Here is a 17,212-nt window from a genome sequence, read left to right as displayed (position 1 = left end):
TAAGTTTGTGTCGGTGTGTGTGTGGTGATAGATTGAACCTGGCTGAAGAGTGGTGTCTATCCTGCCCTGCAGGTTGCGGTGTGTCTTCCTTAGTGTGGTCACCCTGGAGCCCCTGGATGAGTAGTCATCCATGAGGTAAGCCTTCTGCAATGCACGATACCGCACCCTGATTGGCTCCTTCTCTGGCCAACCATATTCTTTGAACAAGATCTACGAAAACAAAAGTAAATCAGTGGGCCTCCCGGAATCTCTGGAACAGTTTGCTTGTGTGTGTTTGTGTGTGTGTGTGGGTGTGTGTGTGTGTGTGTGGGTGTGTGGATGTGTGTGTGTGTGTGTGTGTGGGTGGGTGGGTGAGTGTGTGGATGTGTGTGTGTGTGTGGGTGTGTGTGTGTGTGTGTGTGTGTGTGTGTGTGTGTAAGAGAGAGAGTGCATGTGTGTGTGTGTTCTCTCACCAGTAGTGTCACACACAAGCTAAGGATCACCATGGCTCCAACCACCAAGCCTCCGGTCACTAGCCAATCAGGTCTCAGCAACAGGTTCCGTTGCCTGGCAATGCCCATCCTGGTCATGTGACGAGGGACAGCGGGAAAGAAGGGTCCGGCCTCATAACACTGGCCGCCAGCAGGCATCACTCTCACGTACTGCAGTGGAGAGGAGTCAGAGATTAAAATATCAACCCTATCACAACATTCTTTTGATTGTTTGAAGTTGACCGATGTTGACAGATTTTCCAATTGCTCTTTTAATTGTTGTTATTGTTTACAAACCCTTCTCCTGAGTTTTTTGAGCTAGAATGTCTCTGACCTATAACCTTTGGCCTTCTGTCCACAGACTATCTCATGCTCTCTTTGAGGCGCAACTGCAGTATTTTCTCATTGGCTGATACATCCATGGGTTACCATGGGTAACTGTGAGGTACAATTGGTTACCATGTGTTTATGACGCTGGCTGCTGAGCCTGAACACGTACACCCCCGGCTGGCTGAGAACCAATGAGAAGAGAGTGGGCGGGGTCCAGGAGAGCGTTAGCTCCTCCTCCAGCTGTCTGAACGGCCCCCAGTCAAACTCAGAGTTGGTGTTGTACAGGTTCTCCCTGAGCACAGAGGATGTCAGGGTTTATACATACACTCACACACTTAATCATTCACGAATGTCTGCACCTATGCAGTCACTCGCTCACTCACAAACTCTCTCACTTTCAGGAATGTAGTCATTCCAACAATCAATCAAGAAATGAATCAGTTAGTAAGTCCACCGCTCAGTGACCCTGTGCTCTACACCAGTGGTCCTCAAAGTGGAGGGCTCTACACAGACAGACTGACTCACATGTCATACTGAGGGTGGTGTTCCCTACTGACAGAAAACAGCAGAACGTCTCCCAGCTGCAGACAGGCTGTGGGGTTCAGAACACCCACGCTGGCGTTCCAGTTTCCGCCTCCAACCCTGGGGGTTCTGTCTCCGCCCACAGAGCTGGAGGTACTTCCTCTCAGGCCCTCTTCTTCTCTGAGTTTGGAGGTTCCTTCTACAACACAGACCAGAGGTGACTCTAAGATTTCTTCTCCTAGAACACAGGTTATCAATGAATCTGAGGTTCCCTCTAGTAGTACTCATAAAGCAGTCCATCAGCATAGAAAGCAGTTACACATTAATAAGTTAGTACTGTGGATGAATAGCATCAGTTTGAGCATTTCTAGATGTAGCATCAGCGTGTAAGGATTCTTGTTCAGTGTTTGTGAGCCTGCTCTTGTAGCTGTGGCGTGGTGGATGGACCTGTGGTGCCGGGAGTTTTCTGTGAGTCTGAGGAGAACATCTGGAGAAGGTCTTCTGGTAGGCCACGGAGGAGACCGAGGAAACCAGCGTCTAAACACCCACACAGACCCACCAAAACACACACACACACACATAGACACCCGCATGCACACGCATACACGCCCACCATCACACACACACACGTGCTTACAGACACACACAGATGCAAACAAAGCCAGAGTGGGGCAGCCTTTGTCAGCAAGCGCAGGGTCTGGTATTGTCCTGCATGGTGAGGAGTTCCACAGGGAGGCCTGACTCACCGCTTGTCTGAAGGATGTGGACGTGCCGAGAGGCCACCAGGTTCCTGCCACAGTGCAGGATCCCCTGGGAGTCCCAGTGTCGGAACACACGCTCCAGCAAGCGGCCTGGGACAGGCCCCTGGAACTGGAGACACACACACACAAGTACACACACGCACAAATACACACACTTGTAAGATTTTCTAGGTCAGGAAGACATTAGAGCCTAATCGTTCCTCTTACTCCATACAAGAGGATAAGAATGTTTTCTATGGTGTACATAGTTGAGAAGTCGTAACTCTAGCTTGGTCATACTATATGTTCTTGTAAAGGAACAGTTACATGTGGTGAGAATACATGCTCTCCTGGGAGGTCATGCTGCAATCAAATTAAATCGACTTGACCTGGAAACCCTAAAATCAAGTATTCTGGTCGTTTTGGTTATCCGCTTGCACGTGTCATGGTGAGAGCATGATTGCGTGTGTGTGAGTGTATGTGAGAGTGTTTTTGTGTGTGTGTATTTGCGTGTGTATGTCTTGCCTCACCGTGCCCCCAGCGCTCCAGCCCAGACTCAGCTCCCCAGAGGAGTCACACACCAACTGTAAGGAGGGTGTGACCCCTGGGCCGGCCCCGGCCCCGGCCCTGCAGCCCCAGTTCCCACACTCAGCACTGCCAGGGCCCTCCCCACACACACACATGCCCAGGGCCCTATCGTAGCCCTGGTAGGCTCCTGGAGACACACATACCTGCAGGAGAAGAATGGGCACAGGCCTCAGTATTCAGCCATAGCAGCTACAGTACAGGACAGACAGAGATCAAGTGTTTGTGGGTTTGTGTGCTGCTTCTTTGCAAATCACATCACATCAAGAAGACAGGAAAAACTGTCGACCTGTGCACACACTGTTATTTAGGGGAAAGGGTGCATCAAATTCAATAGTCGCAAGGTTACATTTTTGAATGTCTGTAGAGAGGTCACGGTGTGTGTGTTTATGTGCATGTCTGTCTATGTGTGTGTGTGTGTGTGTGGTGTGTGTGAGTATCACTCTATGTGTACATTTACATGGGACTTGGAGAGCCTGGGAAGGTAAACACAGGGGACTCTGCAGCCGCCAGTGACAGCAGTCATTGAGGACTGGCTTATGTATTCATCGGGGCTCATTCACAGATCACACGTGTTCTAAAACCAAATATCTGATAAGCTCTGGATAAGCGGTTCATATTGAAGAGCAGCCAGAGTTCACTGACTTGGAGGCCGGCCACCTGTTTGGTTCCAGGTAACAGAGCTAGCTAGACAACATTTGAAACACCAGAATTGTGTGGAGAAAAACAATTCAACGATTTCATTGATGAAAATTATATATTTAAAACTTTGTATGTGTTTTCCGAGATCTTCCAATGCTCTTTTTGTGTGTGTGTGTGTGTGCGTGTGTGTGTGTGTGTGTGCGTGTGTGAACTTAACCTGCACACTGACCTTTTGCCTACATTGCTGTTCCCATTGATTGGGGTCCAGACAGATTCCGTACTGTGAGCGGCTGCTTCTATCTCTGCAGACATGGTAGACTCTGAGCACACACACATCGCCCTGACTGACTGCCTCATAGCCCAGGGCACAAGGGCAATACCCATCACTGGCCTGCATGCATACAGAGAACATCTTTTATCAACCATGAACCATAGGTCAAGCTCATGTGTCTTAAATCTGGGCCAGAAGGAGTCACACTTTGGGTGCACTTAATTCAGGGCATCTAGAACGTTCACCTAGTTCACTCAAATCAGTGGAATACCGTGTCAAAAACACAAAAGAGAAAATCAAACATCCGATATTTATATCCAAGAGTTTGGTCTGTGTGTTTGACCCGAAGTCTGATACCGTCACATCGTACAATGGCAGGGAGCTAGGTGGGAGAGTGTTTATCAACACCTAATCTGCCCTGGTGACACAGGACCTGGCAGCTCCTGAACCTGAGATACTGGGGGGGGGGGGGGGGGGGGGGGGGGCGAGCCGACGAACGAAGCTTGAAACCCAAACTCTCCTGTTTGGAGACACCTGATGAGGGAACCTTCCAGGCCCTGAGCTACAGATTGTTGGGAGTCTGTGGGTCCTGCTTGCACAAGCTGAGGAAGTATGTGCGGACTGGTAGAGGACCCAGACAGGGGAGTTCCCTCCATGACTGGTAGAGGACACAGGAGACAGAGGTGAGGTCATCTCGGAAGGGGCAATTCAGTCTGAGAAGCTACACTGTAGCATCCAGCTCCTCTGGAGACAACATGGAGGCAGATCGACACCTGACTGGGCTCAGGGCTACGCACACAATACCAGCACAGACATACACCAGCTGTAGAGCAGAAGAGAGTAGAAGAGAATAGACAGTAAAGAGGCGTGTGCCAGAACACCACCTGGAAGCTCCTGCCGTCTTCCAGACACACGCAGGCAGACTGGCCCTCCAGAGGCTGCTCAGCCCTGGCACCACAGGGCAGGGGGGCAGGCAGGCCTGGCCAGGGGCAGTAGTGCTGGGGGGGGCAGCTCAGACAGCTGGCCTTGGACGTGGCCTCAGCACTGGGCCCATATGTCCCTCTGGGACACGGCTCTGGGAGCTGGCGGTCCCCAACACAGTAGAACCCTAGTGGACACAGTTACAGAGTCATGCTGGGGCCTGAATGTATTGAGTAGAATCCTGGTGGAACACAATAGTTGTGGTGACAGGAATCCACAAATCCATAAAAATAATCAATAAACCAAGATTTCAAACAATCCAATCGATAGGTCAGTCCCCTACCTGGTCGACACATCGGTGATTCCCTGCCGTCCTGTCTGACGCCGTCTCCATGGACCAGCAGAGAAATCCTCCACACACACCCCACCAGAGAGCTCCACCTGGGGCCACGGACCCCCAGCATGGCTGGCCTGTCCCGGGCACAGATGGGGGCAGGGGATGGCCTGTGGATCCAGACCCAGGGACGGGGGTGGAGGCCTGGGTCACGGTGGAGCCGGCGTGGGCTGCATCGCTGAGTCCCGGCTCAGACACCCAGGTGGAGAGACAGACTGCTTCAGCATCCGTGTCCGCGTCGGAGAAGAAATGAGGGAGGCAGGAGGATCTTAGAGTCCCTTCTCTATCCCCTCTCCAGGCTTACTGACAGGAGGAACAGGCAGGGGATTGGGGGGGTGGGGGGTGGGGGGGGACAGGGAGGGGGAGGCAAGGGAGGGGGAGGGGAGGGAGGGAACACTTTCACTCCCTTGCTGAATGATGCATGGGCTTTCTGGGGTAGGATGACACTCAGACACAGCACTGCACACCACCTACACACACACCACACACACACACACCACACACAACAGACACACACAAACTGCACACACACCTGTGGTCAGTGTTCCTGTGGCTATTTGATACAGTAGGCTCTGGTTACAACTTTTGTTCTCCTCAATCCCTCGATGGAACTGATTAATCATTTGGGCTCACACTGGTACACATCAAGTGCACTCTCCCTGAGCGTAGCCGACACGTACACACTACCAGCCATGGAACTGTTCAGAACACAACTCAGGACCAGCAGTGCAACCTTTGAAAACAGGACGCATTAGTTACACAACTCAACGGTTAACCACTGCAACATTACAGAACCACTGGTCCAACCATTTTAAACACAGTAACAATCAGAACCCCTGCTGAGTTGATGGCAGACAATGGACTGCAGCAGAAAGCTGCAGCAGACAGCTAATGAAGGAACAGACATCATCAAGCAGGGTGTAGTGGTGGGAAATATCAAAGAGTTTGATCCTCCCGCCCCCCCCCCCCCCCCCCCCCCCCCCCCCCCCTCCAAATGCCCCCAATGTACCTTCACCTGCTTGGCTCTAGTGATTAGTGTGCCAGCGTGCAGTCAAAGGTTGCCGGTTCAAAACCACCTCAGACGTAACACCACGGCATGAAAGTCTGAACTCTTCACATTACTGGGGGGCCTTCCGGCAGGGGACAAGACCAAGACTCCACCTCCATGTTTCTCCTTGCAGATTCAGAAGAATAGCAACTCTTTGTTGTCATTTGTGTTGGGGGAATGTCAGCGTGGCAACAACTGTGTAACTGTTGTGTTTGCTGTGAGCTGATATTCTGCCAGTCAGTGTTCAAATTCCAAGGCAACATTGTCACTCCTAATCAAATACACTGATAACAGAGCGCTTTAAAGCTTGGAGCGGTTCACTGAATAGTCATACACGAGTTAGCCAATACCACATCAGCAGAGATTCTATCAAAACAAGACTTGACAAGAATGCGGGCCAAGCTACAGTACACTGGACAGTGTGTGCTTGTGCTTGTGTGTGTGTGTGTGGGGGGGGGGGGGGTACCTGGGTGTGTGGGGGGGTTTCTGTGCATGTGTTTGGGTGTAAGTGCAGGTGTTTGTGTGTGTAATGTTGCATGTGTGTGTTTTGTGAGTTGGCATGTGTCTGTGTACATGTGTGTCCCATACCTATGATAAGCACAGTCACATTCACACAATCCAAAATCTCTCCATTCATCCTTCCTTTCATCACTCCATTCATCACTCCATCACATTCATAACTCCAACTAAATTGACCCAATTTGGAAAGGTCTTTTTTTTCAGAACGTACTGGTATTGTTGTATTGAAATTCTGGACTTTGGGTACATGGAAGTCTTTTGGTGTTTCCTCATGGCTGCTGTGGACTCTGCCCTGCTCAGTGATGATAGGTGGGTTACCTAAGACAGCAGCAGAACTGACCTTTCACACAGATCCAGTCTGGGTGATTGTCATGACTGCCTGCGTCTAACATTCAGACTCTCCATAACATTGATTCCACATTGGTACAGTTGCAACACCGCTTGTCTCAGCTCTGATTTCACGCTGAGCATTCCCATCAAAGAGCCATGGATTACAGGCAAGCACAAAGAACAACCCTGGTTTAAACCCTCCACCTGTGCTTATTGATGGGTCAACAGTTTGCTGTGACAGGAGGTTCTGTTTATTGGAGGGGAGATTAGAGATGGTTTGTTAGCGGTTTGCTTAGTGAGTGTCCAAGCAATGATCATTATAGTGATGATAGTTTCAGAAGAATCAATTGAAATCCCCCCCCACACACAGTCTTAGTGGTGTATGTGACAAAGCTGGACTGTATTGATCTTGTACATTGGCAGGCATTACGGATGATTTGATAACTATGTTTACTCAGATCAATATATTTAGAGACATTTTGTGACACACTTTTCATGTCAGTGCATACACTGCACAGATGTGATGTACCATTATGACGTCATGCATTCTCCTTAATAAAGTATGCTACTGAGTTCCAGACTTGGATTCAAGAATAGGTGTCACACCCTCCACTCCTAGCAGTGTCCTGTCTATGTCTGTCTGTCTCTGTCTCTCTGTCTCTCTGTCTCTCTGTCTCTCTGTCTCTCTGTCTCTCTCTGTCTCTCTCTCTCTCAAGGATGCAAGATTAAGATCCTAGGATGCAAGAGAAGGATTCAACAGTAGGATACTGAGTATGTTTATGCCAACTTTTTATCTGTTGGCTTCTTCAATCAATTGAATGAACTTTCCCGGGTCCAAACATTGTCATCAGAGGGTCATTAACCTTGTTAGAATGACGCAGCACAGCAGGTCACCCCAGTATGCTGTTGTGACCTTGACAGACTAAATATTTGGTACTCCATATTAGTGAATAACAGAAACCTTTCCCTGTCCATTCCGGATAAATATTCACACTAACTTAGAAAGCTGACTATACTGAGAAGGTAATCGGACGCCCTTTGAGAGCACCTGAGAGATTCATCCTTTTTTTTTGTCTTCTCCTAAAGTAAATATTGTTTTGATGGCAGAGAACCTGCAGTACTGCATGTATGTGCTTGATAGCAACCCCTTGACCCCTAAATAAATGGTTTGATGTTTGTTGACAATGTATTTGTGTGTCCAACACAGCCAATATTATCAGTTGGAAATGAAGAATGTCGAATGTGACCAGACAGACCAGTGTGGAGTTGAACCCGCCTGACCCAACAGTCGCGGTTGAACTCTGCCATTGCACCAGCATGACATCACCTCAGCCTCCTTGAATCGATGTAAGCAGGAATGCTGTGTGTGTGTGTGTTTGTGTGTTTGTGTGTGTGTGTGTTTGTGTGTGTGTGTGTTTGTGTGTGTATGTAGGTGTGTGTGTGCGTCCTCTCCCAGGCCTCCTTCCGACGTCCCGTCCATTTGTTATCTGCACTGTGTTGGCAGCTGTTATCAGCTCGACCCTCCACGTGTTGAGCGTTGACACAAGCATCGTTCCAGACGGCCTCCCTGATAAGACTGACCCCTATATAAGACAAGGCGGGAGCAATGTTGCGGCATGCAGACCCTGTCTCTCAGGTACGAGCCAGCAGTACTCTCTCCTATTGATCCACAGCTGCCCTGCCTCCTCTCTAGGGCTGGACCACCAGCCTGTCTTTGCATGCCTTCACATGAAGATCAGACCAGAAGATCTTGACTAATTTTCCCCCTCTCCATTTCTCTCTCTCCGCAGAGTTCAAAAGAAGCATGATTCTTAAAGTGGTGATTTTCGCATTGTCCTTCGTGGCAGTCCCAGGTGTGTGTTCTGAGGAAGCGTTGTTGTGCGAGTGTTCTCCTGAGGACTGTGTTGTTGTTACGTGGCTGGTTGTGGCTGGTGCTGACAGGTGTGTGTTTGTGGTTCCCAGCATACCCTCTCCACCGCGAGGCGCAGTGGACTGATTCACACAGCAACCAGGCTCATGAGAAGACTGAACTCTCCAAGGACATAGAGTAAGTTTCTCCTCATTCCAGTTCATTTTGGAAACTTATAAACGTGTTGCGTTGTCATTGAATAGGATTATTCTACTTAGAAGCAATTGACTTATCTTCTGTATCTTTTTTCCACTCTATCTTTTCCCCCCCCTCTCTTTCTTGGTCTATTTCTCTATTTATCTCTCTCTTTTCTCAAATGTTCTTGGTTTCTCTGTCCCTGTCTTTCTCTTTCCCTCAAATGTTCCCCCTGCCTCCCTCTCTCTGTCTCTCTGCCATAAGAACTGTTTATTTCCATCTGCTACTGGCCTCTTTGCCACCTTGATCTCATTTGCACTATGCTGGCCATTCGTATTATTATTCTATTTTTATATATATTTTGTATTTTAAATTGTTGACATTTTTTGATTGTTTAGTTCCTAGAATTAGTTAGACTTATTGTACTTTTTAACTTTTAATTTAAGATCCGTATAGGTTTATTGTTTGCACCTTCCTGCCACAGTAAATTCCGTGCTTGTGTAAACCTACATGGCGTATAAACCAAATTCAGCTTCTGACTCTGATTGTGATTCTCTCAGTGGGATGTGGAAGAGCCAGGTGGACAGCAGTGACTTGTACCACCAGCAAGGCGGTGACAACCCCCTGGTTGGAGAGTTCCGCCACAAGCTCAACATGGAGTCTGAGAGGCTGCGGGCTCGTCTGCGCCATGAGCTGGCTCAGCTCCGGGAGAGGCTGTCCCCTCTCTCCTCGTACCCAGCCCAGCCTCACTTTGCCCTGGGCAGCACCAGAGAGCGCCTGGCCCCCCTGACCCAGCAGCTCCAGAGTGCAGTGAGTGGCAGCACCAGGGAGATGTGTGACCAGCTGAAGCTCTACCTCCAGGACCTGGAGGTGGCCGAGGCCCAGCCGGGGGTGGCCATCTACAGGGAGGCGGTGCAGTGGGTGAGCAGGAAGCTGGAGGACAACGGATCCAAGATGGACGCCATCGTCCTGGAATTCCAGACGCAGGCCTCCAGCGTGATCAAAGAGCTGAGGGCAGGCAACTTCGGGGAGGGGCCAGGGGCGGGGCCCTGGGAGGAACTCAGCACCAGGCTGGGACAGGAAGTGAGGTCGTTGAGACAGGAAGCACAGAACAGGGTCGGGTCCCTGAAGGGAGAGCTGGCCACTCTCCTGCTGTCGGGCCAGCCTCTCAAGGCTGAGGTGTTGTCCATTCTGGACCAGTACTTTAAGAGCACCACCCTACAGAACCAGCTTTTCCAAGCCAGGATAGAGAGGATAGTCCTGGGGCTGGAGGAGGACCACCCCTCCTATTCCTCCTCCTCCTCCTCCTCCCCCCAGGAGCCAGATATCCTGAGCTTTCTGCAGGAGGACTTCTCAGCCAAGCTGAGTGCTCTGCTTCAAGACATCAAGGACTCTCTCCCATCTCAGAGCCAGACATGATCTCAATCACGACCCAGCCCTACAGAACTGTCTCCCCTACCCAAATTGTATATACATCTCTCCTCCACCTGTAAAACTTTCACCCCCACTCGTAATGAACTCTCTCCCCCACCCCTACTGTATATATGTCTCTGTCCAGCCTCTACAGAACTCTCTCCCCCACCCCTACTGTATATACGTTTCTCCCCCACCCCTAAATAAGGATCTCCCCCACAACTACTCGATATAAGTCTCTTCCCCACCCTTAGAGAACTCTCTCCCCCACCCCAACAGAATTGTCTCCCGCACCCCAATATGACTTGTGTAACTGCACCCAGAGATGTACATGAGTTTCTCACAGCCCATCCTGCCCCTACCCCTGGCTCCATGCACAGTGACCCACTAAAAGACATGAACTCCTATCGTCTGTGCAGTCCTTCTACCTCCTTGCCCACGCCAGGGTTGTACATACAGTGAGTCTTTATTTATGAATGTGTTGTTGTGTTTGTTGAACTGTGTATCATGAGAAGTCAAGGTCAGTACGCTGTAAAAAAGTTGTAAATAAAGAAGATTTGTAAACTGTAAAGTAAACATATCATAGGCTCATGTTCTCATGTTCATTTCTTGAAATAAAAATCCAAGATTCATTTAAACATGTTTGTATTTTAATGTATCTCACAACCAGGGTCGGGCTGGCCATCGGGAGAGTACGAAGATTTCCCGAACGGCTGGTCAAACGGCCGTGGTATGATGCCAAAAGATATATACAGTATAATAAGAATACACGGCTGTGGGCCGGTCTGTGTTTCAAATTCCGGGGCCGTTATTCAGTCCCAGTCCAGACCTGCTCACAACAATGTACAAAGCAGCAGATCAAGGTTTGAAACTACACTATTTGACAGAGCTTTGTTCGCACAACAACATCAAAAGTTGGTAAATACAAAAAACTCCATATCATAATTCCCCAAACAGGCCCAATATTGTTCTATTTTTGGCCTCATATCTACTGGCTGGTTATAGCTCAGGCAGCCTTGGGTGAATAGTCCACCAAATGCAGAATGTACTTTGGCAGTTCCCACATTCCAATACCCTTATCAACACTGTGAAAGAGAGAGACAGATATTGATTTCATACTTAAGTGCTTACTTAGCATGACTGGATACATTTCTCATTTTAAGGGAGGTAAAATTCCAATTCTCACAGTGTAATTATGTACGTAGTTTATGCATATACACATTCCTTCATCACTGGTAAAACAATGGTAAACATCATTTATCATTTGACTGACTAATGATAAGTTAGATAAGGTTAATGAGATTTGTACGTATATTTTATCCTTCATCGTAAAGGTGAACACCTTTACCTACAAAGTCACATCAGTTGGAACGTCTGACTGCTGTGTGACATGAGTCAGTGACTGGTGGTGGAGGGATGCATCAGTTAAAGGCATGTGGAAGACCTCCTGCCCAGTAGAACTTCTTCATGATGAACCATCCCCCCAATACCAGTAGAGCCACGGCGGCAGTCCCAAACACAATCCCCACCACCAGCCCTGTCACGTCTCCCTTGCTGTCCTTTGTCTGTGTCCCTCCACCTGGACCATGTAAAGAAAAAGTAGGGCATGTTGTAGGAGGTATACGGTATATGGTATACATACCGTTGAGGGAAGCAGTAAAACTGAACTCACCATAAGCTGCTGCGGCGGGAAGGTCCACTAGAGGGGGCAAAAGAGCGAGAGCAGGGTGTCAGTGGAAGAGAGAAGGTGGTGCTTTTGTATTTGCCTTATACCCATAACCCATTAACTGATTTAATCATTTACTCACTCGCGTACTCACGCACTCATTCACTTAGTCACTCACTCACCCACTCACTCACTCACTCCTCTGATGTCCTGTCTATCTTGTGACAGCGTGACTCACCCTCTCTGGCGGTGTAGAGGGGGCCGACGGACACGGTGGCTGAGTCGCTGGACTCTGTTCCAAACGGCATCACAGACCTCTTCCTGCGTCTACAAGCCTGTGGAGGGCCAACACGCACATGAGGGAGCTCATTCATTTCAACATTCACTTTATTGAAAAGGTTATTGAAAGATCATTTGCAATGTTTTTCGGGATTATCGGGGATCTAAAAGGTTCCGCAAGATTATCCGAAACGTTCGGAAAATCCTCTGAAGTTCCAAAGGATCATCTCCAATGTTCTATAGGATTCACTGAAAGGTTCTAAAAGCATAATTTGAAATGTTCTTCACTATCACTATCAGACATATGTGTTTTCCCGTCTCCCCAGCCAGAGTAGGGGAGCAGGGCTGTGGATGGGATCCCAGAGCAGGGGAGCAGGGCTGTGGATGGGATCCCAGAGCAGGGGAGCAGGGCTGTGGATGGGATCCACTCACGTTCAGCAGCTCCTGGCACTTGTTGGGTTCACAAAGCCGGAGGATGCAGTGGATGAAGGTGCTGGACTTGTCCTGGTCACGGTGCTCCACAAAGCGGAACGCCTCAAAGTTGAACTTGGCGTTTGTGGACAGGCCGTTTGTCGTCACCTTGGTACGCAAGTCCACCGAGCACCTGGGCCGGGAAGGGGAGATGTGTGATGAAACTTCAAGGATTGAAGCCTCGTGTTTATGGTTCCAGAACCTTCTGTGCTGAATGGCCCATCACTAAAACTACTACTTGGTGTGTTCAAAAAATCACACATTTCTCCTAACTTGAACTAGTGAGTGTGATAATTGATGGTACTGATGGTATGTTATCTGAGGCGCTTCAGTCCTGGGTTGGGTGTGAAGACTTACCCTGTGAAGAAGCTGTGCTTGTCGCTGTTCGACATGTTGTAGGCAGATGGCGTTGCAAAGCAGTGGTCGAGCAACACATTGAAACTTTGGAGACAAGACTGCAGGTCAGCTTGGCACAGAATGAAACAACGGAGCATAGCATGCGATTGGATGTCGTGGTATGTGCCGATTAGACCCAAACTCAGACACTGATGTGGCCTAACTTGTCTGTAAATGTGTAACTGTGGATGAAAAGGTGAAGGTGGGATCCAGAGGTGGACTTACTTTCCTGTCAGGTTGGTGGCCTTCACCTCCACATAGATCTTGGTCCTCAGCTCCAGCCCTGTAGCAGGCACTGTCAGGGGATATGTGTAGTTTGTGTCCTGGAGATCAAACAGGAGGAGGAGGGCAGGGTGTACTGTCAGATCAGGTAGTCTGCATATTCTTTGCCATTCTAATCAAAGGACAGCAGAGGCCATAAACAGGCATCTGATTGGAGGACGTTTCAACTCACCATCAATTGACAAATGAGGATTTTGAGCGTGAGACATTGATGCTCAACGATACAGAAAGCTGTTCTTTTTTAGATCAGACATAGCGACACAGCTCTGAGGTGGTTTGTGGACTAGTACTTACGTTGTACACACTCATACTGAGGGTATCTATGAAGGTGCCGTTGTTGTCACTGGTAGCCACGGATACTGAAGACCTGAAGGATGGAGAGAGACATGATATGGGAATGATCAAGTTTTCATGTTTTTATGTCGTTTTACAAACTAACCTGTTGATCAGTGTATTTAAGAAGACATATCGATATACTAACGTTTTTTATTTTCGTTTCTTTGTTAGATTTTGTCTTACATTTATTGGTGGGGGAGGATGTTAGTTTATCGTTACAAAATGTGACCAGACATTCCACATGGCAATCTTGACCATCACATTGTAATGCCAAATGAGAAATGGTGGAGTACAGCAGAGTGTGGAGGATTCTACCGGAGCATTCACTCACGCCACGATCTTGGTGTTGTTGAGCAGGTACTCCAGTGGGTAGCGGCAGGAGAAGTGGTAGTACAGGTCTGTGGAGTAGCTGATGATGCCCACAGAGGAGCTGGGCGTGTCGATGAAGCCTGTGATGATGACTGACTGGATGGTGGAGAAGAAGCTGAATGGCCCAGACTGGTCCGGCACCTCGTTCACAATCTAGCGTAGACAAACACACACGCAAACACGCACAAACACACACGCACAAACACACACAGTTACACACGCACAAACACACATACGTACAACACCGGACAACGTGAGACCAGAGAACTAGGTCTTCCCATGTGAGAGTTCCAGATGATTCGTAACTGTTGCACTGTCATAACAAGCAGCTATTGGAATATTGTATATACTGGACATTTCCATTTGAACTTAAGTCCAGAAGGGTCTCACCATCTGACCACTGCGTCTACATGGTCCTCCCATGTATTGAGTCTACAGGGTTCTCACCTGCAGTGATTGCCTACAGGGGTTATTCTGGCTGTGGTTGACTGGCAGCTGGTAGCGTATGACCGGCGGGTCGACGCTGGTGTCGATGTTGCCCACGCACTGGCTGTTGTTGTGCTGTCCATTCATGGCCAGGCTGCTGGGGTCAAAGCCGGCCCACTGGGCGGTACACATATTCACCTCGAGGACAATCATGCTGGTGCCACAGTCAACCGTCAGGTCCGAGTTGTCTACGGGGGGAGAGGGGAGCAGGTGGGAGCAAAGGTAATGCTAAACCCAGTACACTCTAAAATCAACAATCAATCTTAAAGATCAATCCACAAAGTTGAATTTGAACTCAATCCCACTGATGGATATTCATTTTACATTTACATTTAGTCATTTAGCAGACGCTCTTATCCAGAGCGATTTACAGTAAGTACAGGGACATTCCCCCAAGGCAAATAGGGTGAAGTGCCTTGCCAAAGGACACAACGTCATTTGGCACAGCTAGGAATCAAACCAGCAACCTTCTGATTAATAGCCCCATTCCCTAAACACTCAGCCATCTGACCCCTCTATATTCACTTGAAAGTCACAGCTAAAACCTTATAGAGAGTGATTACATCGATAATCTCCTTTTTCTGTGCATGACAGAAACATGTTGACCATCTGAGCAGCCCTCCCTGGCTTACCTGGGACCCTGTCGTGTTGTGCAGAGCAGTTATAGGTGACGGACACCACAGGCTGTAGGAGCAGGGTCACCACGGAGACACACAGGTAGAGCATCATGCTGTTACAACTCTATATAGAGGGAGGAGCATGGAGTTATTTACCAGAGAGAGAAAGGAGGAATGGAGTAACATTGCAAGAGAGAAAGAGAGGGAGAGAGAGAGAAACCCGCAAAAGATAGAGAAAGAGAGAAGGTAGAGAGATGGAGAGAGATGAAGGAAGAGAAAATAAGAGAAAGAGAAGAAGACAGAGATGCAATTCCAGCACAAACTCTTCACACATAAAACAAATTAAAATTATATTCTACTCACGATTGGATATTATAATCAATGGGAGACTGAAGAAGATGCTGAGAACATCCACAAAGGAGCCTGCCCAGGTGAGGGCTGGAGCAGGGTCTGGTGCAGCTGCTGTTGGGGGAGAAGACTGTCTAAGAGGGCAGGACTGGGACGAGTCTTATAAGGCCTTCCTGACACCTGATCCAACAGGGGAAAGTCCCACTCACTCCATCCTGAGTCTGTTCACATGCACACACGTGCACGTTTACACATGCATAGATACACACACCTATACACCCATTCACTGTTTCTTTTTTGGGGGGGATAGGAAATCTCACCATCGGACCTGGTTGAACTGTATGTTCAAATCTGTGAACTTGGGGAAAGAGTTGACCAGAAAGACAGGAGGTGGGCTTGTAGAGGGTGGAGTGTGGACTCTGCAGCAGGTGTGCTGGGCCTTCTGAAGACATACATGGACAGTTGATGAGAATCATTTGGTTTCATCAACTGTTTTTGCATTTGTTTTGAACAGAGAGTGGGGAGAGTTAAGAGTTCCTGGAACATCATGGTGCATCATCGACTTTGACCATCAGTAGGAAGCATCATCATGTAACAACATGCCATAAATTAAAAAAACATATATTTGTCATTTGTATTTACTCACACACCATCATGCAGTCATTCCTCTCACATGAACACATACACTGACTGAACATTGGCTAAGCTGAAGGGCTTTACAAACAACAATGCATAACCCATCCACTATGTCATGGATTAGAAGAAATTGGAAGACCTCATAAAAATGCTCATAACAAATGAAGCTTGTTCACATTTCATGGCTAAGACCAGTCAGGTCTCCCAGTCAGGGAGACGGGTGTGTCTGTGTAATCTGTGCACACACTGATACCTCCACCACAAAACCTATTCATTCACAAGTCACTGAATCTCCATGTGTGTCCGTATCAAACAATTAAAAACAGGAGGAGGTATCTTCAACAGGAGAACGGATCAGTATGAACGATGAAAACAAAATTGCCACAAGGTATGAAACAAACAGCGCCAAAAATAACCTTTGTTCGTTAATCTTGCGTGTCAGGTCTGTGGTCTTTTGTGTGCGTGGAGGGGCTGCTGAGTTCTAGCTATGGGCTATGATAACCAGTCCTCAAATGAGAACTTCTATTGTCCCCTCAGAGGTGTAGAATAGATAGAAGACATCTGTGTTTTCTTGCCAGAAACGCCTTCGGTCAGAGAAGACATTTGTTACCCTACCCAGGGATGCGTCACCGTGTGTGTGACAGAGCCCACTGTCCTTGTCCATGCCCAGATGCCTCTCCTGTGACACCTGCCCCTCCACAGTCTCCACTGGCATCTCTCTAATCTCACTCTCAGATTGCAGTAATCCCGCACACTGGCTGCAGGCGCTGGAAAGATGGGATAATTGCGTAGTATGTCAAATCCTGGACGTGCGTGTGTTGATGTGGTAAAGGTCGAGATTGCAGGGTGGGACAAGTTGCCCGGAGGTGGGACTTGTCTCTGACACTGCAGGAAGGTGCTGTGTGTGATTCCACAATAAATCACATCAAATAACAGAACAGAACATAAAAAGGTATTGATTCTGTTGTATCTGCAGTCTGAGAGGGTGTTTCATTTTATTTTTTATTTGACCTGTATTCTCACTTGCAATAATGGTCTGGTAAGAGACGAAAGGCCTCTCAAGTGCCGTGTCTCACGGGAGACAGAGAGCAGGAACA

General features: G+C 48.4%; 2 protein-coding genes across 2 annotated transcripts; one reads left to right on the top strand and one right to left on the bottom strand.

Annotated features, from left to right (window-relative positions):
- The first annotated feature begins 8,558 nt into the window (after positions 1–8,558).
- On the top strand, positions 8,559–10,813 carry zgc:162608 (uncharacterized protein LOC100037332 homolog). The gene is made up of 3 exons (XM_047036216.1): positions 8,559–8,625; positions 8,735–8,819; positions 9,377–10,813. Exons 1-3 carry the CDS (start codon positions 8,577–8,579, stop codon positions 10,233–10,235), a joined length of 993 nt encoding a protein of 330 aa, XP_046892172.1. The 5' UTR covers positions 8,559–8,576; the 3' UTR covers positions 10,236–10,813.
- Positions 10,814–10,865: 52 nt separating this feature from the next.
- LOC124477979 (zona pellucida-like domain-containing protein 1) lies at positions 10,866–15,614 on the bottom strand. Its single transcript, XM_047036058.1, has 11 exons — positions 15,495–15,614; positions 15,147–15,255; positions 14,476–14,702; positions 13,991–14,181; positions 13,618–13,690; positions 13,267–13,364; positions 13,003–13,086; positions 12,607–12,778; positions 12,134–12,230; positions 11,902–11,928; positions 10,866–11,808 (listed from the first exon to the last, which is right to left on the bottom strand). The coding sequence occupies exons 2-11, from the start codon at positions 15,241–15,243 to the stop codon at positions 11,651–11,653; spliced, it is 1,224 nt and encodes a 407-aa protein (XP_046892014.1). The 5' UTR covers positions 15,244–15,255; positions 15,495–15,614; the 3' UTR covers positions 10,866–11,650.
- Positions 15,615–17,212: the final 1,598 nt, after the last annotated feature.

This window comes from Hypomesus transpacificus, chromosome 15 (assembly GCF_021917145.1).
Source record: "Hypomesus transpacificus isolate Combined female chromosome 15, fHypTra1, whole genome shotgun sequence".
NCBI lineage: Eukaryota > Metazoa > Chordata > Actinopteri > Osmeriformes > Osmeridae > Hypomesus > Hypomesus transpacificus.
This window is presented reverse-complemented; position numbering and strand designations above follow the sequence as displayed.

What these genes read in the sequence shown, in the direction of transcription:
- LOC124477979 (XM_047036058.1), bottom strand. Translation starts at nt 15,243, where the DNA reads ATGATGCTCTACCTGTGTGTCTCCGTGGTGACCCTGCTCCTACAGCCT. An exon ending in AGTGCCAGGAGCTGCTGAAC is followed by an intron (nt 12,231 to 12,606) that starts GTGAGTGGATCC and finishes GGCCCTCCACAG; the next exon opens with GCTTGTAGACGCAGGAAGAG. An exon ending in CCTCTACACCGCCAGAGAGG is followed by an intron (nt 11,929 to 12,133) that starts GTGAGTCACGCT and finishes TGCCCCCTCTAG; the next exon opens with TGGACCTTCCCGCCGCAGCA.
- zgc:162608 (XM_047036216.1), top strand. Translation starts at nt 8,577, where the DNA reads ATGATTCTTAAAGTGGTGATTTTCGCATTGTCCTTCGTGGCAGTCCCA. An exon ending in GTCCTTCGTGGCAGTCCCAG is followed by an intron (nt 8,626 to 8,734) that starts GTGTGTGTTCTG and finishes TGTGGTTCCCAG; the next exon opens with CATACCCTCTCCACCGCGAG. An exon ending in GAACTCTCCAAGGACATAGA is followed by an intron (nt 8,820 to 9,376) that starts GTAAGTTTCTCC and finishes TGATTCTCTCAG; the next exon opens with TGGGATGTGGAAGAGCCAGG.